General features: G+C 40.6%; 1 protein-coding gene across 5 annotated transcripts in view; it reads left to right on the top strand.

Moving 5' to 3' along the window:
* The window catches only part of EZH2 (enhancer of zeste 2 polycomb repressive complex 2 subunit), a 29,419-nt gene extending 8,089 nt beyond the window's left edge, over nt 1–21,330 (top strand). For 3 of the 5 annotated variants that reach the window (XM_010138779.1, XM_010138780.1, XM_010138781.1), the window contains 14 exons: nt 151–253; nt 811–974; nt 7,269–7,360; nt 8,287–8,527; nt 8,943–9,112; nt 9,485–9,579; nt 15,338–15,378; nt 16,483–16,608; nt 16,954–17,132; nt 18,435–18,530; nt 19,077–19,158; nt 19,993–20,073; nt 20,188–20,272; nt 20,996–21,330. In XM_010138779.1, coding sequence (XP_010137081.1) covers nt 151–253; nt 811–974; nt 7,269–7,360; nt 8,287–8,527; nt 8,943–9,112; nt 9,485–9,579; nt 15,338–15,378; nt 16,483–16,608; nt 16,954–17,132; nt 18,435–18,530; nt 19,077–19,158; nt 19,993–20,073; nt 20,188–20,272; nt 20,996–21,056 — 1,616 coding nt within the window. In that variant the 3' untranslated portion in view covers nt 21,057–21,330. Of the gene's footprint in view, nt 1–150; nt 254–810; nt 990–7,268; nt 7,361–8,286; nt 8,528–8,942; nt 9,113–9,484; nt 9,580–15,337; nt 15,379–16,482; nt 16,609–16,953; nt 17,133–18,434; nt 18,531–19,076; nt 19,159–19,992; nt 20,074–20,187; nt 20,273–20,995 lie in introns of all 5 variants that reach the window. The other 2 variants (XM_010138778.1, XM_010138782.1) reach the window with 2 other exon arrangements.
* The last annotated feature ends 2,579 nt before the right edge of the window (nt 21,331–23,909 follow it).

Genomic DNA, 23,909 nt, shown 5'->3' with positions numbered 1-23,909 from the left:
GAAAAATCACTTAATGCAGTTAAAGTTGTCTAATTTTTTTTTCTGTTAGGATTTTGGCGAAGTCCTCCTTTCTCTAAACACTATCTTGGAGTAGCAAAGGAGCAGACATGTAATTTTTTTTGTTTGCCAAATTTTTTGCTTCTTTGACAGAGAAAGAAAGCCACCCACCTCGGAGATTTCCTTCTGACAAGATATTTGAAGCCATTTCCTCTATGTTTCCAGACAAGGGTACAGCAGAAGAATTGAAAGAGAAGTAAGAAAGTATTTCATATTGCTGTGTTTCTTTCTGAAACAAAGATTTCTTGACTCTGTTAAATATTTATTGATGAGGAATGGTTCCCCTTGCAGCTAGGTTCTGTGGCAGTTGTGCAATTTCTGCAGCTGATACCTGAAGGGAATCGACTGTTCCCACCAAGTCAGACAATACAGAGGGGTTTAATAGCTTTCCTTTTGAACTATTGAGAAGGGGGTGCTTGCATATCTTTTAAGAATCTGTGTGGTTTGTTTTTTGGGGGTTTTTTTTTTGTGTTTTTTTAGTAGTAAAATGAAAACTGCTGTTAGGAAAAACATCTCCTTTATGGAGTTAGTGAGTATTGTATACAAGGAGGTGACATTCTTTCCTAGCCAGTTTTATGTTTGGATCGATGAATATGGAATTAATAACCTATCGTGTTACATTAACCTTTCTAGCTGACACACATTTCTTATATTTTTAAATTTGCCAGTGACAGTGCAGAGTGGTGCTGGAATCAAAAATCACTACTTTTTTTTGTTATACTGAATAAATAACTTCTATTTCTTACTTTGAAGATACAAAGAACTCACTGAGCAGCAGCTTCCTGGAGCTCTTCCTCCTGAATGCACACCAAACATAGATGGACCAAATGCCAAATCTGTCCAGAGGGAGCAAAGCCTGCACTCTTTTCACACACTCTTCTGTAGACGCTGTTTTAAATATGATTGCTTCTTACATCGTAAGTATAATTGTAGTGTGCTTGTATAGCTTGTATTTCTTGCAAGTCAGGGAACTTAAAAGTACCGTAAGATGCAATACAGAAGGAAGGAAAGAGAAGAACAAGTAAAAGCAGTAATATTGCTAAAATTTATGAAAACAGCTTGTCCATGTTGACATTGTGCAGTGAAAACTATACCTCAAAAAATGGAATGCACCTGTTTGTACTGTGTTCTCCTTTTTGCGTTTAAGAGTTCATATAGAATTCCTGGCTTGGACCAACCTGTATCATTACTTCTCTTTATAGTCTTCAAGAAAACTGCATTGTTTTCTATGACTTTCTAGCTATTTTACTTGTACCTGGTGATTTGAAGAATTGTTTCAGACAGTTGAATTTTAGAAATTATGATATCTGTTCTACTGACTTGCTTTCATGTTCCATTCTTTTGGGGGAAGGATTTAACAGGAGTGTTAGCAATGACGTTAGTTTTCATTTGCAAAGTGTGAAAATAAGAGAGGCTCTGAAGTGCTACTTGAGACAATTCTTTCTGTGAGAATGGAGTCAAACTGTAAAGCGGAACCTAACAGTCAAATATGAAGTGGTTTCAATTTGTAGGTGAATACTGTGACACCCTTTATTTCAAATTGATTTTCTCTTTTGACTTAACTGTTCATTTGCATGTTCCACTGTGAGTGTGCATGCGTGTTCGTTGGAAATCTTTGTGCTTTGTCAGCAGCTCCTCATCCAGCACACATGCAATCTGCCTGTGTTTGTACTTCACACTGAGGGCTTTACACAGTGCTGCTGCTTTTTTAGTGTCCCTCAGCTACCTTTCCGATTGAGAAGGAACTGGAGTTGTTTTCAGATGGTGGGGTGGGAGTGGAAGATTTTCCTGTTTCTAGTTTGTTCCTGGTTCTTTTAGTATTTGTTGCCTTTGGAGTTAGTTCCGTTAGTTCCACTTTCTCCTTGTGTTCTGTTGGCAGACCTTGCTTGGAAACACAAAGAAAGCAGCTCTAACTTCTGAATAATGCTTAAGAACAGTAAGTTTCTGGAGGTGTAGCTGCTGCCCTGTCCAGCCAACTTCAACACAGCCTTTTATGTGAAGTTGCAGGTTTTGTTTAGAAGTGTCTAAATTGCCTGGATGACTCATTGCAAGAAGTGTTGTGTGCAACCTTAGTCTGTAGGACAGGGAAGTGGAGCTGTACGCTGCCTCTTGGCAAATCCTGGCAGCAGTTTTATGAGTTCTTGACGCTCTCAGTAGTGTAGCAGGGAGATTGAGTGCCAGACTAGTTTTCCTTCTTCAAAAGTATTTTCGTTTTTCAGTCAACAAGAAAGCATCATCCAGACATAGCGAGAACAAACTTCTTCCAGTAACACCTCAGAAGATTTTGGGTACTTCTGCAGCAGTAGTTTTATGCCATTTTTCTCACTAATTTTATAAACTTGTAGGCATTTTCCAGTGAAGATACGGGCTTCTCTAAAATACACATATATTTGATTACTTATATAGATTTGCCTTTCATAGTCAATTTTGCAGATTGTTAGAAGTAGAACTGAAAGGATCCACAGACTGTGTTTCGGTATCTACTACTCTGAGGAGAGTGGCATTACCAGTTCACAGCTTTGAGGCACCAATGCTGAGAGACTTCTTTTCGTTTAGTGCTGTGAAGGATAGGTGTTGTTCATTTTGACACATCAAGTGCCAGATTCAGCCAACGACAAAAGTCCAGAGTCATGTCACTGATTGGCTGAAGGACCTCAGTTCTCATACTGGCAGCATCCTTTGAGCTGAAAGTGTTCTGGCCCGTTTTAATGTGTTCATAACCTTCAAAGGTGGTTATGCTCAAAGATTGCCTAAGTTCTTGTTGCTGGTGATTTTTGTAAGTCCCTTAAATAAGTCAGTACCCTTTCAAAAGTGGGTGGTGTATGTCCAAGGCTTCTTTTAAAACCATGCCCCATACTGAAAAAGGCCCAAACTTTAAGTCATATTTTCAGGTTTTCAGGGCTATTGCAGAAAGAAGAATGAATAACATTTGCATTGTAGAGACATTCAAGGTGGAATGTGAAATTACTGGTTATGATTATGCTCTTGATGACAGCTTACATAGCACGTGCATTGTCCCTGATAAAATATATTTAATACCTGATTGCTGCTAAAAGATCTCCTGAAGCTTGATTTACACATTCACTGTGTAGCCTCCAGACTGGACACTGAATGTAGTAAACTGATGCCTCAGTCACCATTTCCTGAAGACATACCCAAATCCCACCCCTGCAATGACCAGTTCACTGCTTCAGATGCATTGCTTCCTTTTGCTTTTGTCTGTAGTAACACCAGAGGAAGAGGGTTGTTTTCTGTCTGTGTGTCTTTCTGTCTGTGTGTCTGTCTAGAGCTGGAAATGTGTCAGTTAAAAACTGAGAGAGTCAGTTGTAAGATCTCTTCACTTTTTGTGAAATTTTAAGACTGTTGGTCAAAATCCACCAGATTAATTGCTGGAAATAAGTAACTCATCAAAAAAAGACTACTCTGGTTATTGGGAGGCTGCAATAACAATTTCAGTGTCTCTGCAACAATTTAACAATCTAACTTTTTATAAAAGTTGATAACATTTCTACTAGCACCCTAATGAGTTGCCCCTATGTTCTACTTCATGCAATTGCCAAGCACTACAGGATGATGTCCTGGCTTCTGCGTTTGATGTTTTTGATGAATTACTTTGGTAACATGGTGGCTACAGTGATCAGATTTGTACTTTGAAAGGTGCAAATCTCTGGAGAAGGCATAGAGAATTAAACAAGTACAGAAATTCTGTTAGGTCTGGTTTTGACTTTCGTAATTCCCCCTCTTAGATTCCATTTTTGTTAAGATTAGCCTTTTTTTATGGACTTTCAAATATTTGTTCTAGAAATTTGAGTTAAATATTGGAAAAGTTATCATTAGATATTTAATGTGTCAAGTCCCCTTGACGACCTGGCAATCCCTTTATGTGCAGGTGATGACATTACTGAAAAAACTTGTGTACCGTCTTCATTTGCTGACAGCAAGGAATTATGCCTAAATGTCTGGACTAACAAAGAATTTAGAAGAAGGAAAAATATCAGGTAGGGAGCATTTCCCAAATAGCTTGACTGTGAAGCAAATGTACATTTCAGGCTAAACTGTTGCCTGTGTACTTTCACATTATGAAAAATACGAGAATTGAGCCCATTGGGGATGAGACAGGTAATAAATCTCAAAGACAGAAAACATGCTTAATGAAGCAATATTAGAATGACTTTCTTAAGGAAATTATTGAAGAAATATGGAGTTTAGTTATTCAGGAAATTCTGCAAAGCTGTCTTGATTTTTGAGAAAAGTTACTGCTGATATTTGCAAGATTCATAATACAGCTATACAAGCTATATTTTTGTCCTGGGATCTTTCTTTGTAATAAGCCTCTCCCAAAAATACCTTGTGACAGTGGTGGTAGATTCTGACTATAGTTATCAGTACTATATTGTGTTGGGTGTTTGAAATAGCGGAATACAAGATACGATTCTAATTTGATGTATCAGAGTGTGTTTCTGAGGTTTTGCTGATTTAAAAAGACAGTTTGTTTCATGGCATTACATATTGGCAATTTCTTCATTGCCTAAAGGAAAACAGTTTTTTGGAAAATAAACACTCATTTTAGGACCTCACACAAATTAACTTGAGAGAAATATTTGCATCCGCAAGTGACATGTAAAAAAATTTCTGCACAATGCAGCAGTCTGATATGAATCATGGTTTGCAAATGTTTTGCTGTTCTTTTTCATTGTTGCAAAATTATTTTCCTTGTGGTATGAAGAGAGGGTAAAACAGTTATGTGGGAAAAAAAAAAACCCACCCTGAATGAAGTGGTGCACTGCACAAATTCACAGGTTCAAATATTCAGGGTTGAAAAGTGTGGGGGTTTTCCCTTCCACTTTTGGGTGAAGGGCTTTCATCATCTCGCGGTTTCTTAAAAGCTGGGAACAGGTGGAATAACTTGACATTAAATGTCAAGGTTTCTTTGTTATTTAACATATTTTACCTACAGAATGTATGAACGCTTCAAGGATGTGTGAAACATGTGAGAAGAGACATACCACATAAAAGCTTTTGACTGCAATGTGGGGGAAGAAGGAGTGCTAGTAGCAACAATATGCATAAATTACGTTTCTATACTTGCTTGTAAATAAGCTTTACATAATCTACATGTCCATATGTGGAAAATTGAAGGTTATTAGTGTTTATAAGATATATTCATAAAATGTAATGTATTTCTCTGGAGAAAGTGATGCAATATTTAATTAGTAATACCTTTACATTGTTTATACTTTTTTAACAAAGCTTTGGAAGAATACATTGCTTCCCTGAGGTTCCCATGTGCTGCAAACGTAAATTCTATAACGTTATCATTTGATTTCCAGCACACCTTCCCTTATGGGAGGGGAGCATGAAGTGGTGGGTTCAAGAAGTGGCTTCATCAGAGAAGCTCTCTTAAGTGCTCACTGCCACTGGTCACCCCCTCCACTGGTACCAAAACAAGTGCTTGTGGAGCTACACTTCAAACCAGATCACTAAAATGAGATTTGCTTTTAAAAACTTTGTGAATACGTAATATGAGCTCTGCTCACATTCTTTAAAAGGGAGAAAATGCAATCGGAAAGTTCAGTCTTGAAAAAATAGTGGAGTATTATAAAAGGAAGCCTCATGCACAACCTAGAAATGAGTAGGAAAGAATGTGGTGGTGGCCTATTGAAGGATGGGTGTGGTGTTGGTATGGAACAGCCCTTACGGATTAATGTAAGAGAGGAGTGATTTCTTTATTTCAGTTCAAACATTAGCACTTTTTATTCATGAGTATTGAAAAACTTAACTGTAAGTTACACTTTCCTAACTGCAGCTGTGGTGAAACTGCAGCATAAGAGCTTTTACAGTGCTGGGGATTGTGTATGTTCAGACAGTCTTTTGCAGGCCTTCATGGAGCATTAGGAAGCAGCCAGCCAGCTCTGAGGAGGTTTTTTGGTTGATTTTTTTTTCCTTTTTTTTTTTTTTTTTTAAAGCTTGAGTGCGTTCTCTATTTTTGTTCCTTGCAGTTGTGTATACAGCGACGCAGGCAGCCCTGAGGGGGGTTTTTTGGTTATTTTTTTTTCCTTTTTTTTTTTTTTTTTTTAAAGCTTGAGTGCGTTCTCTATTTTTGTTCCTTGCAGTTGTGTATACCACTGTTAGCGCGTGTAGGAGGAACGAGTATTTATTGATGTCTATCCATTAAAACCAAAAAATTACTTCTTTGAGCATGGAGGAATTTTCAAAAGAAGAAAGAGAATAGCGGAAATCTAAGGACGGTATTTCAAAAAGCTTCTAATAGAATTTGGGAACATGAGTATATGAGTTCTGTTGAGAGTCTAAGCTGCAAGTTTTCCAAGCTTTAGTTAAGTAAGGGATGCAGAAGGGCTCCCAAGGCTTGCAGCAAAACCGAGAAAGTCAGTCTCTCTGAAAACATCCTGCTGGGAGGCTGGGGTTGCATGGGAAGAGCTGGTAGAGACGAGCTCTGGCAAATAAGTATAGAATTCATATAGAATGGTAGGAAACTGCCATCCTGTTATAAAGGTGCTTGTGTTGCGTGTGTAATGTGCCCAGTTCTGCTCAATTCTGAGTCACCATTCTGCAGCTTACACAGAGTCTGTCAGGTATGTGAGCAGATGCTTCTCTGCAGGTTGCAGCCTTACCTGTGGTTGTTCTGATCCATAGTGACTGTGCGGTGCCAACTTACTTTTACCCTGCAGCTGGGGTGTAGGAAGTGAACTCTTAACACCTGTCAACTAAGAGTAGAAATGTTTATGTGTCCTTCTCACTAACAAAAATGAAAAGTGGGTCCATTACCTTTCCAGAATGTGTGGAATTGAATTTTGTCAGATAGAAATTGAACACCTGAGTCTTGCGTATTGAGAGATAATCATGCATCAATAGAAGCACTGAATAATTCTGTTTAACATGGTAGTGAAAGCAAGTTCTGTTTGTTGGGAAGGGAGATACAGCAAATCTTCCTTGATACATGAGACGAATACGATCATTGTCTTCACTGATGGGCATATGTGAAACTTGCCCATGTGCTCTCTCTGTGTATTTAAGTGGTAAGTCAAATAAATGTCACTAGATGGGGTTTATTTTGTGTTTTTCTTTTTTTTTCGCATTTGTTATAATTTTTATTCTGGTTTCAATGAAGTCTTGTTAAACCTTCTGTTTTGGATAATGTTTGATGTATTTTTTAAATTAAAACTTATGAATGTGATGTTTTGATTCAACAGCATTCCATGCAACTCCTAATACTTATAAACGAAAGAATACAGAAGCAGCATTAGATAATAAGCCTTGTGGACCGCACTGTTATCAACATCTGGTAAGATAATTCCGTATGTTAGAATTCACGAAGTGCTTGTGTTAGCTGCAGTACTGCAAGCTGCACTTGGTGTAAGGATGTGCTGGACCACTTGCAGTCAAGAATGTTGTCTTCAGTTTGTGCAAAAGAAAAGAGTTAACTTCCAACCATCAAATGAAAGTCTAAGTAGGAATAATTTTTAGCTCTATTAGATGTAGCCTGAGATATTTTCCCTGGAGATTATTACCTCTTAACAATGTGTTGCTGCTCTTGCGTCCAATCCAAAGAACTTACAGACTTAGCTCTCTTGTAAGTTATATCACAACTAAAATTTGCAAAGGCTTTTTAGTTTGATGAAGACTGATTCCATCCAGTGGTTGTGATCTTAAGGAACAACAAGATGGAAATAAGCTTAAATCTTTAGTAATATAATTTCAAATCTCTTTCATTCCTACCCTAATTTTTTTGTTATGAGAAACCCTGTAATTTTCCAATTAAAAACTTGTGACACATAGTACTACACCTTTCCTCTAGAAAACTAATTACCAGTGACTGCATTTTAGAAACTGTAGAATGCGTATTGTTTAAGTGCCGTGTGGAAGAGAGCTCTTGCATTTTGAAAGGTGTTCTTATGGGAAACTTGGTTTTTCTGTCATCTAGGAAAATAGAAATTTACTACTGAATTATTTATTTGGCAGCCAAAATGGAAGAGAATGTGAAATACTAACATAAGTACTTTGTAAATGTAGATTTTTCTTGTGATAGCATCAGAAGTATTTATGTTCATGGTCAGAGTACATTTAAATGGAATTTGTGTGTACATGATTAATATATGGAATAATGTAAAGTTCTGCATGATGCAAGTAGAATATGTTCCCCCAATCCCTGACCACAGGTGAAACCAGTTTTTAATTCTTTTTCTGAAAATTGTCATGTTTTGTGTTTAGGAAGGTGCAAAGGAGTTTGCAGCTGCCTTGACCGCTGAGCGTATAAAGACACCACCAAAGCGCCCGGGTGGCCGACGAAGGGGAAGACTTCCAAACAACACCAGCAGACCCAGCACGCCAACAATAAATGTATTGGAGTCAAAAGACACAGATAGTGATAGAGAAGCTGGAACTGAAACTGGAGGAGAAAACAATGATAAAGAAGAAGAAGAAAAGAAAGATGAAACCTCCAGTTCCTCTGGTAAGGCTTCTTTATTCAATTAGCTGCTGTGCTTGAGAGGATGAAAAAATAAACCAAAACAGACAAGTTGAGCAACACGATCCTAGAAACCCTGTAGTTGGAACATGGGGAACTGAATGAAAAGGCAGAGTAATAATATGAATTTAATCAAACAGAACCCTGTGAGAAAATGTCCAGATTGACTTGATCGATCTGTAGAGGTGAGGTGTGTGTAATTTCAATAGCTACTGTTAACCTAATTCTTAACTTCGTTAAGAGGTATGTGAAAAGTGCTGGTTTGTTGTGGCTCTTGGGTTAGGAAACAACAACAAAAACCTGGGATATTTTTGACTAATAATCTGACATTTTTAAGGGCTGTGGAAGTTTTTGAAACACAGCCTTACATTGACCCCCTACTCTCACTCATTTATTACAGAAGCAAATTCTAGGTGTCAGACACCAATAAAGATGAAGCCAAATATTGAGCCTCCGGAGAATGTGGAATGGAGTGGTGCAGAAGCCTCAATGTTTAGAGTTCTTATTGGCACCTACTATGACAACTTCTGTGCAATTGCCAGACTGATTGGGACCAAAACGTGTAGGCAGGTAAGAAAGGAAGCTACTTACTAAGGATGATAGCATTTTACTTTTAAAACTGAAGTACAGAAATACTAGTATTGATGACTACAAGAGAAAATTGAGTAAGTTTTCTTGGTTTTCCCAAGAATGCTGTGATCCAGAATTCATGCCACAAATACATAAGTTAGTTTTAAAACCACTTTTAAATTAAATTTACAGGAGCTTGAAATTAGACTCTCTGTTCTTAAATGACAATAGTAATGAACTTTAAATGTATTGAAAAGAGACTGGATGTAATCTGTAAGTTGTTGGTTGGAGGAAATCATACTAACTTAGAAAATGAGAAACTTTCTACTAGTGAGAGATTTATCGTGGATGTATTATGGTATCTCTTGTTAGGTGTATGAGTTTAGAGTAAAGGAATCTAGTATTATTGCTCCAGTCCCTGCTGAAGATGTTGATACTCCTCCCAGAAAGAAGAAAAGGAAACACAGGTAAATCTGTTACTAAATAACCTTAGCATAAAAATAAATTGGAGATGCAGGGGATCAAACCAGAAAGCATTTTGGAGGAAAAGTCATGCATCTCTTCTCCATTTGCTTTGAAAACTAGACTTTGCAGCAATGAAACAAAATGGTGTTTGGTCACCTCTCTCCTCTTTTCCTTCTTTTTAGCTTCTTAAGCTAAAACAGCCAGATTTTTCTTAGCAGATTCTTTTAGGTGTATTGCTGCAAGTAGTCAAACTAAATTTAGATTAGAAATACTCTACGCAGCTTGGTATAACGTTCAAGATATTGTGGTATGGTTTTGTTTGCAGCAATAAACACCAATTTTACAAGCATTATAATGGGATACAATAATGATTATGTAGTATTTTGTAAATTAACACTAAGGGGTTTTTTATGATGAAGTGTGTTCCGTTGAGATTCAGATGATGAGTAAACAAATATTGTAGCACACTAGTGGGATTGCATTTTATTTCTTTAAGAGAAACTATTTCTTTGTAGCACTCCCATTTCATTATCAACTAGAACTTCAACTAAAGAACCAGGTTAAAAAGTTAATACTTGAAGTGAAGCTTCATTGAAGAACAACTTCAAGCCTTTTGTTAGAGCCACAAAGACCACCCGAAACAATTTCTGCTGAAATTGCAAACTTGGTGGCTACTATCTGTCAGTGAAATGCATTTTAATTTTGAGAATCCTGAGGTTTGAAAAACAAAACTCTGTATTGATTATTTTTAATTCCTAGGAATAAGAACATAGGAGATAAAAAGCTGGCTGAAACTTAGCAAGAGTGTTTCTTTCTGCAAGCACTTTTTTCCATGGAATTTCCCATTTCTCCCTCTAACTTTCCTTATTTCCCTCAACTTTGTTCTTCCAGTTCTTCTCCTATCAATTCTTCTTGTTTCTGTCTTAGCTTGTATATTTATTATTTCCAGGCTTAGTGTGACGTTCCTGGCTCAGCTGTACTGTTGCACATGAAGTAGTCATGTAGTCTATACTTTGTAGCACAGAGGAAGCCAGTGTGAGCTAGGAAAAGATTCAGTGAGCATCTGGAAGGGGTTTTGTTCTCAGCACAAACTGTTGATTTAATGCTCTTGGCACAGTTTTCAAGGTTTTGGGCATTTGGTGGGCTTGGCTGTTTAGATCAGCAGTTGTTAGCCATAGTGCACATTTGGAGTATGCAGTTGGGAATTAGCTTGGTTTCAGAGTCAAGCAAATAGCCACAAAAATGATGCCACTACATTTGTTTGAAAAGAGTGACTAGAAGGCTTAACTGTAATTTGAAGCTGAAATGCATTGTATGGGTACCAGGCTGACTTTGTTTTGGAGGAGTTTTGAGCCTTTTTTTTTTTGGTTTGGTGTTTGTGGGTGGTTTTTTTTTTTTTCTCCTCCCAAATAAATGAAAGCAAATACTGTTACGTGGAGTTTCTTGAGGTTATTTTGTTCTTATTAGCTGCCAATATAAAGACTTTCATGTTAGCAATTTAGTTCTGAAATGCCTTTTAGTTCTTTTAACTCTCATTGAAGAAAGGAGATAATTTTTATATTTGATTTCACAGAATGTGTAGCAATCAAGATATCTTCATTCTTCAATGCCTTTTAAAAAAGGAAAACCTTTTAGCTCGCCTACATACTACTGTAATCTCAGCACTCTAAAAGATGTCACACAACTAGCAATTGGGAAAACCATCTGGAAGTCTTTCTTACGTTTCTTTGAGTTGAGTTTACTCATTCCTAGAAGTAAATCTAGTCCTAGAGCCAGGAAGGCCCTTCTGTCTTGTTTGCGCTTTTCCATTGCAAGGGACTTACTGGTGGGCAGGTTTTCCACATGTACGTGTGATAGACAGACTTTTTAGCAAAAGCAGCGTTCACTGAAGAGAAAAGCAGCCTTGGAAGGCTGTTCCTAATGGCCTCTTAGAACTGATTTGATGGTAGATTCTCTTACAAGACTTGCCCCTCTTGCCATGGAATCTTGGTGCTCGTACAGGCATATTGAGCAACTAGTGGACAAGACTACACTCCTCTTGGAGAGTAAATTATACTCTCTCCATGTTTCCAGTGTCCTTTTTGTTAGGTAGCCATAATAAGGCTGACCAATGAGAAGAGAAGACTTTTTATGTAGTTGGTTTTCGGGAGAACTAGTAAGTGTCAGAGCCTGTCCTGCGTATCAAACGTTAACCTGGCAGTCTGTGAAAAGTCTGCTTTGCTGGAGAAGCAAGTACTTTGCATAGAAGCCAATAGAAAAATCCGAACCAAGCAAGAATTCAGAAAAGCATGAGTGTCTGTTGGAGGGAGAGTACTTCAGTACCATTCATTCTCTTACGTGTATGTTTTTCTTCCATTGCTGAGAGCTGAGTTGTATTTGCTTTAGCACTCCTTGCTGTGGATTGGGAAGGATCTGTTTTAGGGTGCTTCTTGATTATTCTTGTTTTCCTCCCCTCCTTCATCCTGTATTTGGATGTGAGTTTACTTGGTAAATTTTCTTTTCTGTTTTCTCATTTTCCTCCTCCTGTCTGGACCTTCCACTGGACTGCTGTTCACTGCGTATGTTTGAAAAGCTTCCGTGGTTCCGCGTAGAGTTCAAGGTGCCTTTTTATAGGGATTTAAAGTCTCACTGTTACGAGGCAAAGGTGCGGCTGAGGCATTGGCACAGGTATTCCTGTGTGCCACCTAGTTAGACGGCTGAGTCTGAGTGGCAGGGAGGCTGTGGATAAGATGCTGAGTTAACTGGGGTTGTTTAGCCTGGAGGAAAGGAGACTGAGGAGAGACCTTATCATTCTGCAACTACCTGAAAGGAGGTTGTAGCACAGTAGGGATCAGTCTGGTCTCCCAAGTAACAAACAGTAAGATAAGAGAAAACTATCTCAAGTTGCTCTGGAGTGGCTTAGCTTGGATATTAGGAAAAATTTCTTTACAGAAGGGGTTGTGAAACATTGGAACAGGTTGCCCAGGGAGATGGTGGAGTCACCATCCCTGGAGGTATTTAAAAGACGTCTAGATGTGGTGCTGAGGGACATAGCTTACTGCTGGGTTAACAGTTAGACTTGATCATCTTCAAGGTCTCTTCCAGCCGAAATGATTCTGTGGTTCTGTGAAGCACTTGTTTTCTAAGCTGGCTGTCCTGCAGATGTCAGCAACCAGATGTACAAATACATCTGACACTGAGTTTCCAGTTTATTTTTTTTAATGAAGCTTTGAGTCATGAGTGCTTTCTCAGCTTTCTGTTTTTTCCTTGCCTTTGCTTCGTGGTGCTTGGGACCAGATCTTGCTTTTCGGTTTTGGTTAAGATACCAGATTATAGGGCGATAGATAAATTAGTCCACCTTTAGTATGGTGCTCATTCAGGCTTCAGCTTTGTGCCCTAATCGGGGACTTGCAGTGCTTCCTGGCAGGTTTTGAAAGTTACAAGCCAGTGAATGTACTATTTGATAGTGCTAATCAAACCTCCTGTCAAACTGGCCAGCACTGGCACCTTACTTCATACTGCCTTTTGCCATTCCCCAGAATTCATGCTCTCACTGTGTGTCTCCAGTGCCTTTCTTGCTAGGCTGTCTTTTCCTGTGACATCAGTCTCTGTTACAAGAGTGGCTAAACTGTGCCTTTGCCATTGTGACTGCCATATTTAATGTTATATCCATTTTGACTTGTTAATGCTTCTTTGATGGTGGTAATCTTTGTCATATTCACATGGCCTTGTCCATACAGTCTGGACCTTCCCATAGAAACCAGAAAATCTCAGGTGGCAACCAGCAAGTGGCATGGTACTTCTAAAGTATTAGGATAGTACTTAGCTAAGGCAAAAAAAAAAATGCTAATTACCATGGCTAATGAAATGCTGTTTTAAGAATTCTATCCACAGAAAGCTTTTATGGGTTCAGTATCCTAGTAGGTCCTTATTATCTGAGAGAAGCTTCTGTGAAAGGATTGTTCAAAAATACAGTATATGTTACATTTGTCAAATATGAGCCAGACAAAAAAGTGAAGTAGTTTGAAGTGCATTAGAGTAATTTAAGTCAAAATTGCGTTCCTTCTTTCAGTTCTATGTCTTCTTGCAAAGAGTCAGCATCTTATAATTCATAAGTATGTGTTGGTAGCCTTTTTTTTCTTGAGTCAGTCACTCTTAATAGGAATGTCATGTGTTTATGACAGTGATGTGTAATAATACTGATAGTTTTTGGGTTTGTTCCCTCCCCATAACGTCAGTTACTTGGACAAATCTGCCTTTGTGGGTTTCTAACTTGTATGGGTTCCTACAAATGCTTGTAAGAAAGTTGGCTGTCAAGCACTTAAGTCTAACGGTAAGGCTTTGAAAGGGCAGTTGCACAAAGAATCTTGTTTCCCCAAAGCTGTCGTGCGTGGTGGGGAAGGCCAGCACACCATTTGGTTAAAGTCAAAATTGATAGGCCTTCATGAAAGAAGTAGGACTAAAACGTCCTATTGAAAAGTTACAGCAGGAGATACTTGCTTAGAATGCAAACTTCTGAGTGTTGCATTCACTGGAAGGCGGAACTGGGGATTTTCAGTATGCGTGTTCACCAGTGTTTTGGACTGCTCAGTAAACCTGCACAGACAGTGAGGTTGTGAGGTGCAGCTAGCAGGGAATGAGGCTTCTCCCATATTCTCTTAATGTTGCTGTATGACATGCTAATGAAGTCCAAGAACTATAAACTTTGAAAATTCTTATCTAATTTTTTATTATGTTTGTTCACTGGAATTCCAGTGCTAATGAAAATGCATAGAATTGAAGAAAAACTAAACCCATTGATTTCTCCTTTAACGCTACTGAAATATAAGTCTGGCTTTCCTTTTGGTACCTGAGGTACAGACAAGTGATTTTGCTCGATTGTCTCTGTCACAGCTATTCATGCTATTCACAGCTATTTCCTGCCCAAAGAGCTGGCAATCTGAGATGGATACAAAATAAAAAGGGGTGGTTTTAACTTACAGGAACTTTAAAGTGTGGTGAGTTATGTTACAATAACCAAAAGCATGTTGTTATTAAAAAGAAAAAAAAATAACCCACAACACTATACAACCAAAATTCCCCTTCTTGCAAAAGGAATGCTTAGCTGAGCTAATGGAGAAAGAGGACACTGAAGGAAAACTGAAGGACACTGAAGGATGTAAGAGAAAGGCATATCGAGTTTGCAGAAGAGGGGAAAAGGCTTAGCACAGGACCACCAGTCAGAACAAACTGGGGAAAAGTCTGTCCAAGCAGAGGACACAGTGTGGCTGTGCCAGTGGGTGAAGGGTGGTACCTGGCTGTGATCTGTAGATGATCAGTGTGGTGCTGGGGCCAGGTCCTCTGAAGCCAACAGTTGACAGACCTTCGCTGCCCTATTTAGACATGTCCCTCCATATCTGCAATTCCGTATCCTTCCTTCTGCTGAGGCTCCACCAGCAGCCTCCTCTTTGCAGGTTTTCCTTCAAGGCCATCTGAATTTAAGCATCTCTCTAGCCTGGGCTGGGTGGGGGCTGCTCGTCTGTACGATCCTGGGACTAGAGGAATGGTGTGGGGAGGGGGAGGGAGCAGCCTGCAGAACATTGATTTTGTCAGCTCCAAGAGACTGGGCCAGGGTGGTTCTGCTGCAGCCACTTCTGCCTTGTGTGCAGTTAGCAGGTGTTCCTGTTACAGAAACTTGCCCATTTTAAGTCAAGTGTGGGTGCAAGACGCAGCTACCTTTTCCAGCCCACTGCAGGAGGAGTTCCTGTCAACCTTGTTGTGTTTGTTTTGTGTTTTTTGCAGGTTGTGGGCTGCTCATTGCAGAAAGATACAGCTGAAAAAGGGTTAGCATCTTTCCATTCAATTTATGTCCTGAATTTTAAGATCCTACTATTGCTTTTTTGGTTTTGTTTTTTGGGGTTTTGGCTTTTTTGTAACATTAGGCCATTATATACAGAGATATACATAGAGAGATATATATAGAGAGATAATAATAACTAATAAATACAAAGAAAAAAGTAAGCTTTCATTTCAGATATTGTAGGGACGAAAGGTCCTGTTTGGTTTATGTAATTGGAAGAGCTTTGTGTAATTCAATAGCAAGGGCAGGAGGCTGAATTCATGATCTTTACGCTATGGCCTCTCTGAAGTACACCTAAAAATGGTATTAACAATAGGAGCTGTGGTAAAAAGCAGCACTTACTTGTTTTTAAAAATCAGTTTGTTTTAGAAATAGTTACCTGGAAACTTGTTGAGAGTGATTGGGACTTGTAACACAATAAATGATTGATCAGTTTCTGTTCCTTGTCTTTTTGGATGCTGATTGGTAACTTGAGCATCACAACACAAGCTCAGGAGTATTAACAGCAACTATAATTTATATAGCACTGAATTCTCCTGGCTGCTCCATAGGTAAAGCATTGTCCCTGCCAGGCCCTCCTTGCCTATAAGATGCTAGCGTTGTCTGTATTGGAAAATTGACTTGGGAAAGCACGGTGGTATAATGACCAGGTACTGTTTTGCCAGTGTATCTGCTCGAAAGTTGGCTGCTCCAGAGTAAAAACTACTTTGGGTATTTGAGCAAACTTCCTTTGCTGAATAGTGTTACTCTAGAACATGTTCACACAGGAAATTATACCATTGTAGTTTCGTTTTTCAGTTTTCCACAGTAAACAGTTTTCAGCTCAGAATACCTAAAGCAGCTGAATACTGGGAAGAGTGAAGTACACTAGGAAGCAGGCAACAAACCCCTAACTAACATTACAGGTCTGGTTTGGTGTCTTCTGGGTTTTTAACCCCACGCATTGTAGGTTTAGGGCTTTTTGTTCATTTTGGGGGTTTTCTCAGTTAGATTATTAAAAGGGAAGTTCTACTTTAAAGAGTGAAGGGAACTGCATGGTGTTTGTTTGCACCTTTCAACTTTAGCAAATGTTGCTATTTTTATTCAGATGGGTCATCGAATCACGTTTACAACTACCAGCCATGTGATCACCCACGTCAGCCTTGCGATAGCTCATGCCCATGTGTCATTGCTCAAAACTTCTGTGAGAAGTTTTGTCAGTGCAGCTCAGAATGTAAGTAAAACATTTAAAAGCTATCTGTAAATTTCTTTCACTGCCCCGACCCCTAACTCTGTCCCAGCAGTCTGTCTGTACTGTGTTTGCGGAAGCAGCAAATTGTGTCAAATGGTGTGAGAAGGGAGCACGTGTTCTGTTTAATCTGGTTCTCTTAGTTATCCATCAAATGAAGTCAGAAAATTGAGGAAGACTAAAGTAAAATCAGGGAAGGAAAGAATTTACAATACATCTGCATGTCCCATACGTCTGTCAACGGCAGTGGGCTTTTAACATGTTATAATTTGCACTGGCTTAATTTTACAATGCACTTTCTTCATATTCGCCCTTTTGTTTTCCATGTAGGCCAAAACAGGTTTCCTGGGTGTCGTTGTAAAGCACAGTGCAACACTAAGCAGTGTCCATGTTACCTCGCTGTACGCGAATGCGATCCTGACCTCTGTTTGACGTGCGGAGCAGCCGACCACTGGGACAGCAAGAATGTGTCCTGCAAGAACTGTAGCATTCAAAGAGGATCCAAAAAAGTACGTAGCTAGTTATGCAGCTACATGCCTATTGCCTTGGGTTTGAGACGTTTATGTATTTTCATGCCAGAGAATGGAATTTCTTTGCCCTCATGCTGTCAAACAGAAAAGAAAAACAAGAAGGGTAGCTCTCACTTACGTTAGTTTGCGTATGTGCTGCGGGTAAATTGTGTGCGTTTTGTCATGGACCAATTAGAGTGTTCTGTGTAACACTGCGGTCAAGTACCCCCTTTGTTGTAAGTTCCAATAGGGAGATGTCCCTTTAAAACAGCACGTCACCCGTCCCCTAGATGAGCATCGGGGAGTTCGGCTCAGACACAGGTACTGGCTACTTCTTGCTGCAGTTCTTGACTCCAGTGCACACTGTAGGTGATGGAAAGGCCCTTCAGCTCTGTTAAACAAACAAACAGTCGACCTGGGGTTTATTTCTGCTCCTGAACATCTTCTCACAAGCTACATCAGTTGCATACTGAGCTGATCAGTAGTGGCCTCCTGTCTGCAGGCCCTTCTAGTTTGAAGTCCCTAGAATATGTTTTTGTGTTACACCCTGTCCTGGTTTCAGCTGGGATAGAGTTAATCTTGTTCCTGGTAGCTGGTTCAGTGCTGTGTTTTGGATTTAGTGTGAGAATAATGTTGATAACGCGCTGATGTTTTCAGTTGTTGCTAAGTAGCGCTTATCCCAAGTTAAGGATTTTTCAGTTTCTCGTGCTCTGCCAGCAAGGAGGTGCACAAGAAACTGGGGGGAAGCACAGCCAGGACAGCTGACCTGAACTGGCCCACGGGGTGTTCCAAACCGTAGTATATAAACTGGGGGAGTTGGCTAGGGGAGAGGGGTCGCTGCTTGGGCATTGCTCAGGGGGTGTTGTTTGTCTTCTCTTAGGTTTTATTTCTCTCTGTTGTATTCCTTTTCTTCTTCATCTTCAGTATTTATTATGCTGTTATTTTATTTTAGTTAAATTGTTCTTATCTTCACTGGGAGGAGGAGTGAGTGAGCGGCTGCGTGCTGCTTAGTTGCTGGCTGGGGTTAAACCATGGCACACCTTTATTTCCAGGTTAAACTAAAATTTTTATTGGTTTTCACGTATTTCACATGGTTTTTCTTTCACATACAACTTCTGATCCAAAAGCTGTAATTTTAGTGTGCATTTGATAATTATAAGACTCCACTGTTTGTCTTCTCTCCTGGAGTCCCAGCATTTACATTTAATTAAGTGATACAAAAGAAAACAAAACAGAAGAAACTCCCCAAAACAAATCCAAACCAGGCATGTCTCAACTTTTTTTTGTTTTTCTCTCCCACAGCACTTGCTATTGGCACCTTCTGATGTGGCAGGCTGGGGAATTTTCATCAAAGACCCAGTACAGAAGAATGAATTCATCTCTGAATACTGTGGTGAGGTAAGGGTGAAGAACGCTGGTTACGTATGAGCTTAACTGGTGAAGCTGCGTGTTGGCTGGCTACCGCTGACAGGGGCTCCACACCCAGGAGCTGGATGGCTGAAATGTCACAAAATATTTGACACAGGTTCTCGTGAGAATGAGAGGCTGTGATGTCATTTTTATCATAGTCATAATTTCAATTCAGACGTGCCTGGAATTTTGTGCAAAATCGTTCAGTGTCGTACTGAAATGCGGTAGCTGCCTTCACAAAGTTGTGTCTGTGCAATAAACCCCTGCAGCAGGTATGCAGTCCTGACCTTGCGCAGAGAAGCAATTCTTGCTTTCCTTCTGCTCTGAAAGAACTTACTTATGCCAAGAGCAAGCCGTGGTTGTCCGGTGGGCGCAGAACGCTTGCTGAAACCACTTATGCTTAGGAATATTTTCAGTCCCAGAGAATAACCCTCCCCTCCCTCCCCGCCCCCCCCTCTTTCTTTGAGACCACCTTAAGCTGCTGTGGTTGCAAGGGGAAGAGGCGCTCTCTTTTACAAGTACGGTTTCTTTCAGATCATTTCTCAGGATGAGGCAGACCGAAGAGGAAAAGTGTATGACAAATACATGTGCAGCTTTCTGTTTAACTTGAATAACGGTATGTATGTCCTAGCCACAACCCTCGCGGCACAAATAAAATATAAATGCTCACCATTTTCTTCAGCTGTTCTTTTGTAGGCAGCGAGTAACACTGAGGCATTTTTTCTTCTGCACATCTTTCTGTAGCAATGTGTGGATTCCTAATGTTGATAGCTAGGGTGTCTTGTTTTGGTAATTTTTTTTTTCCCCCCTAAATCCTGCTCAGCTAGATAGTAGTGATGGAGCCTATTACGCAAGCCAACTCTACAAGATGAATTGAGTAGAGCTAGAGTTTCACGGAGTAAAGTTAGGTGTGAGCATTAAGTAGCCTGAAGAATTTAACAAGCTTGCTAGGTACTGTCTGAACTCCTGATTTAAGTCATAGTAAAATTATGATGGTAATTTTGTGTTGGGGGGAAGAAGGCCACACACAGATATGTGGCATGTGGCTACTGCCACTTGAAGAGGAAAAACATACTGTACTGTGTCAGGTGTGAAGTACTGGAAAATATGTAAAAGGAGGAAAAAAGCTGCTTTATGTCGGTGTTGACTTAGCACATTTATGGAGCTTGTCCTTGGGGAACAAAGGTAGGGAGGCTTCAAGTGAGAACCAAAGGCATTGCTACTGTGGCGGGAGATGGATGGAAATGCCCCAGAGCGTGGGGCAGTGGCAGCATCCGAGACTTACAGAACAATAAAGCCCTCACAGGGTGATGTGCCAGCTTGTCCACGTGGGAAGCTGAGCAGTTACCTTTCCCAGCTGCTAAAATCCAAGCACACTAGGGATTAAATGCAAGAATTTGTTCGAAGGTGACCTGTCTACCACTTGTGTTGTTTCCTTCCCTCACCCCAGATTTTGTGGTTGATGCAACACGCAAGGGCAACAAAATCAGATTTGCAAACCATTCAGTAAATCCCAACTGCTATGCAAAAGGTAAGCTTTAACCGTAGTTCTTTTAGCAGCACATGAAATGTTGTAGGACAGTGGTTTAGAATACATAACTTGCCAGTATTTGTGTTAACGGAAGTTTAAATCTCTTCTCAACAGTCATGATGGTTAATGGTGATCACAGAATAGGAATTTTTGCGAAAAGAGCCATTCAGACTGGTGAAGAACTCTTCTTTGACTACAGGTTGGTAGATGGATTTTGTAGTTTCTTCCTGTCATAGATTGGATTAACTTACAGTATTTCTGCCCAGCTCGTAATTAACCACTGTGCTTGTCCTCCTGCAACCCCGGGCCTCAGCAGCTGAGAAACAGTCCCCTTGCACGTTGTTTTTCAGTCAGATACCGTGTAAGAGTGACTTGAGCAACACAGCTGGTTAAGGTCTCTGCAGACTTGGAACAGCAGCTTGTTTAGAGAGAAGTTTAGTGACAGCTGGGGTCAGACGCACACCACTTCCACAGGTCTGCCTGGAAATCAGACTTTATCTAGTCGGGTTCCCTGGGTCCCACCAGGGGATGTCTCTGCTGTCATTCAGAATGGGCAAGAAGTATTCTTGGGTTACTGCAGAGGAGCGCTTGCTCAGGTTGTGTTTATACTTTAGCTGAAGAAAACGAACCTGTCCAGTGGTGACACTGTGTCAGTCCACCTTGAGACATGCAGTTGCTTCCCACTAGCTAAAATGAACTTCAGTGCTGCGAGGCTGGAGGTGAAAACGTGCAGTCTTGGTGTTCTGTTTCCTTTACCCTCCTCTGAAAGTTTCTTGACTGGGCAGTGTTGTTCTGCAAATTCACACAAGGAACCTGTGGGACGCCTGGGAGTGTTCCAGGCCGTGCTGTTGGGTCAGAATGACAAAGATGAAATGTTCAGTGTTACTGAGTTTTATTTTCAGTTCTATTTTTTTCATTTCAGATATAGCCAAGCCGATGCCCTGAAATATGTGGGCATCGAAAGAGAAATGGAAATCCCTTGACACCAGCTACCTCTTCTTTTAAACAAACAGCTGCCTTATCTTCAGGAATTTCTAGTACTGTGGGCAATTTTAGAATAAAAATGATGCAATTTGAAATTCTGTATTTGCAAAGTACTGTAACTAATTTATAGTAACAGATAAAAAAACCCGACTTTTTATTGCCTTCTCACCAGCTGCAAAGTGTTTTGTACCTATGAACTTTTGCAATAATGTGGTGTGGTACATTTTTCAACTCTAAATAAAGGATACTTGAACTTCTTCATTTTTACTGGAATGCAGTCGGAATTTTGTGTCAGCCAGCTGAGGAAGCAGTACGAACTCTCACCTTCAATTTCCAAGCACGGGCAACTCTGTACTTGCCTACTCCTGTTGCTGTTACTCCAGGTCACATTTAAGGTTTAATGTGGAGATGTAAACAGCGCAGGAGATGTCAGTCAGGCTGATGGGGGAACTTAGCAAAAAGCACCTAAGTAACATAGTCGTGTTCTCACTGTTTTCATGCACCCCGGCATGAAGCGACATTCTCATCCTCTAAAGCGATGGCTGCTGCAGCTCAGAAGCTTCTACAGTTTCTCCTCCAGCTCGCCTCTTGTCCCAGTGCCAACGATGTATCATTTTTTTAAAGTGATTCTTTGCTTTGTTCAGTCTCATCTCAAGGGCTGTGTTCATTAGCAGTAGATGCATTTAAGGGGAGGGGAAAATCATCCCCCCTGCAAAAAAGAACCCCCCAGACAGCAATGGCTGTGATTCTGGGACAAACGCTGGTACGTTTTGCTTCTATCTGCCTGTTAGCTTGATGGCAACCCCGCTGTGAACCTCTGCTCACTCAGTGCAAAAATACCACTGAGGACACCAGCGGTGGTATTCCGACAAACTGGAACCCTCCACTGCAGCAGCAAACTAACGCAATAATTAATGCAAGAGTACTTCCACACATTCCGCTGCAGCTCCCGTGTATCTGTAAGCAGCCACTGCTTTGCTTATTAGTGCAGTTACTGTCTCTTCCTACAAGGTTTTTGATATATATGTTTTGACCCGAAATTGTTCAGCTTGGAGCTATGCCGGGGTGGGGTACAGGGCTGCCATGCTGGTTTATGTCCTGCCAGCTGAGTGGGAGCTCTGCAGCCTACTGCTCCAGGGAGAGCAGTGCTCTTGTCAGAACAGCTGGGGTAGGAGGGCAGGCCCAGGGACACACTACTGCAAAACTGATGTCAAGGAAATCCTGTCCGTGACAACCACATGCTTCTACCTGGACCGAGGCTCCAGCTCTCTGGCCCTCTTCAGCCAGAGCCAAAGCAGGGCCCTGGGTGTGCCTCCACCCCCTCAAGTCCAGCCCCCAGATGCCATTGTGCTGTGGGGGCCTGACCAAGAACTAAGAATTTGTATCCTCCATCTTGCTCATGAGGAAAAATCAAAACCTGTTTCCCCGCTGGGTAAAGCATGGCTCTTGTTGAAAGCTGGAGCAACAGCAGATGAGATTTAAAACCAGAGCTCTGCAAGAGACAGTACGAGAAGCAATGCTGCTTTAACCAGCACCAGGGTAAGGCCAGGCTTGGAGAGGCAGCTCAGAGCAGGTTCCTGCCAGCCTTCTGCCTATGAGCATCATTCTACCACCTCTTCTCTGTCACCATACCACTTACATACTGCTTACGCTCTGCTGCAAGAGGGGTTTACGAAAACAAAACACAAACCAGCATCTTTCTTAAAAAAAAAAAAGCCTACACAAAGTATCACAAGCTCCATTCTCCTAAATTTCAGAAAGCAATTTGATAATGGAACAGCTTTTATGGCCCCTGCTGGCAGTCTGGAGTGCAATTACAGCTCTTTCAGAACAGCAACAGCAAACACGCCTGAGCTCAAGTGGGGATGAGACTTTCCTCCATTGTCCCAACCCGTTTGGATCACATCTATTACTGCTCCATGATGTTGTTTTCAAACCAGACATCTTTGTAGCTCAGAGCTCAGCTGTAACCATGAAAAATTAAGTTTCCCTCAGCAAAAAAACCTCCACTATCAACATAAAACCTGTCTGCCCTTTCTTCGTGCCAGAATAAACACTGAACAAATCACAAATTCTAAGGGGAAACAAGGCTTTGGCAGCAGCGCTTGGGCAATTTTCACCATCAAGCATAGAAAACAAAAATGACCAGAAGAGATGCCCGTGAGGATGGTGGCATTTTTGCTTGTTACACATGGGAGGATAATACTCATTTCACATGTACACAATGAATGCAAAACATTGCGAGAAGAATGGAATGCAGCCTGGTCAATCAGTGTATATGTAGTAACACTCCAAAATACTTTACTTCCCCTCACAGGTTGCGTTTAATGAGAATCCTTAGGAACCCACTCGATTTTCTGTTCTAGCCCAAGAAACGGGCAGCCTAAACCTTACCTCTTCAGGGCAGCACCTGGGCAAGTGAGATGCATTTTACGGCACACTGAACACCAGCTGTCCAGACTGGAGGAAAGGAGGCTGCGGGCAGACCTCATCACTCTGCAGCTACCTGAAAGCAATGGAGCGAGAGGAAACAGCCTCAGGTTGCACCAGCGGAGGTTTAGGCTGGACATTAGGAAAAATTCCTTTATAGAGGGAGTTGTGAAGGTACTTAAAGGACATGTAGATTTGGTGGTGCTGAGGGACATGGTTTAGGGGTGAGGTGGAAGTGCAGGGTGAGTGGTTGGACTCCATGATGTCAGTGGTCTCTGCTAACCGAAATGACTCTGTGAACATTAAAACCAGCTCCCATTTCAGATGACCAAGTAGTGCCACATATATTCTGAGTATTTTCTATTCTGAACATTTTGTGAAATCATCACAACCTTCTTTTCAAAGTGCAGATATTTCATCTT

The sequence above is a fragment of the Buceros rhinoceros genome, unplaced genomic scaffold (genome assembly GCF_000710305.1).
Source record: "Buceros rhinoceros silvestris isolate BGI_N320 unplaced genomic scaffold, ASM71030v1 scaffold3866, whole genome shotgun sequence".
Classification (NCBI taxonomy): domain Eukaryota; kingdom Metazoa; phylum Chordata; class Aves; order Bucerotiformes; family Bucerotidae; genus Buceros; species Buceros rhinoceros.
This window is presented reverse-complemented; position numbering and strand designations above follow the sequence as displayed.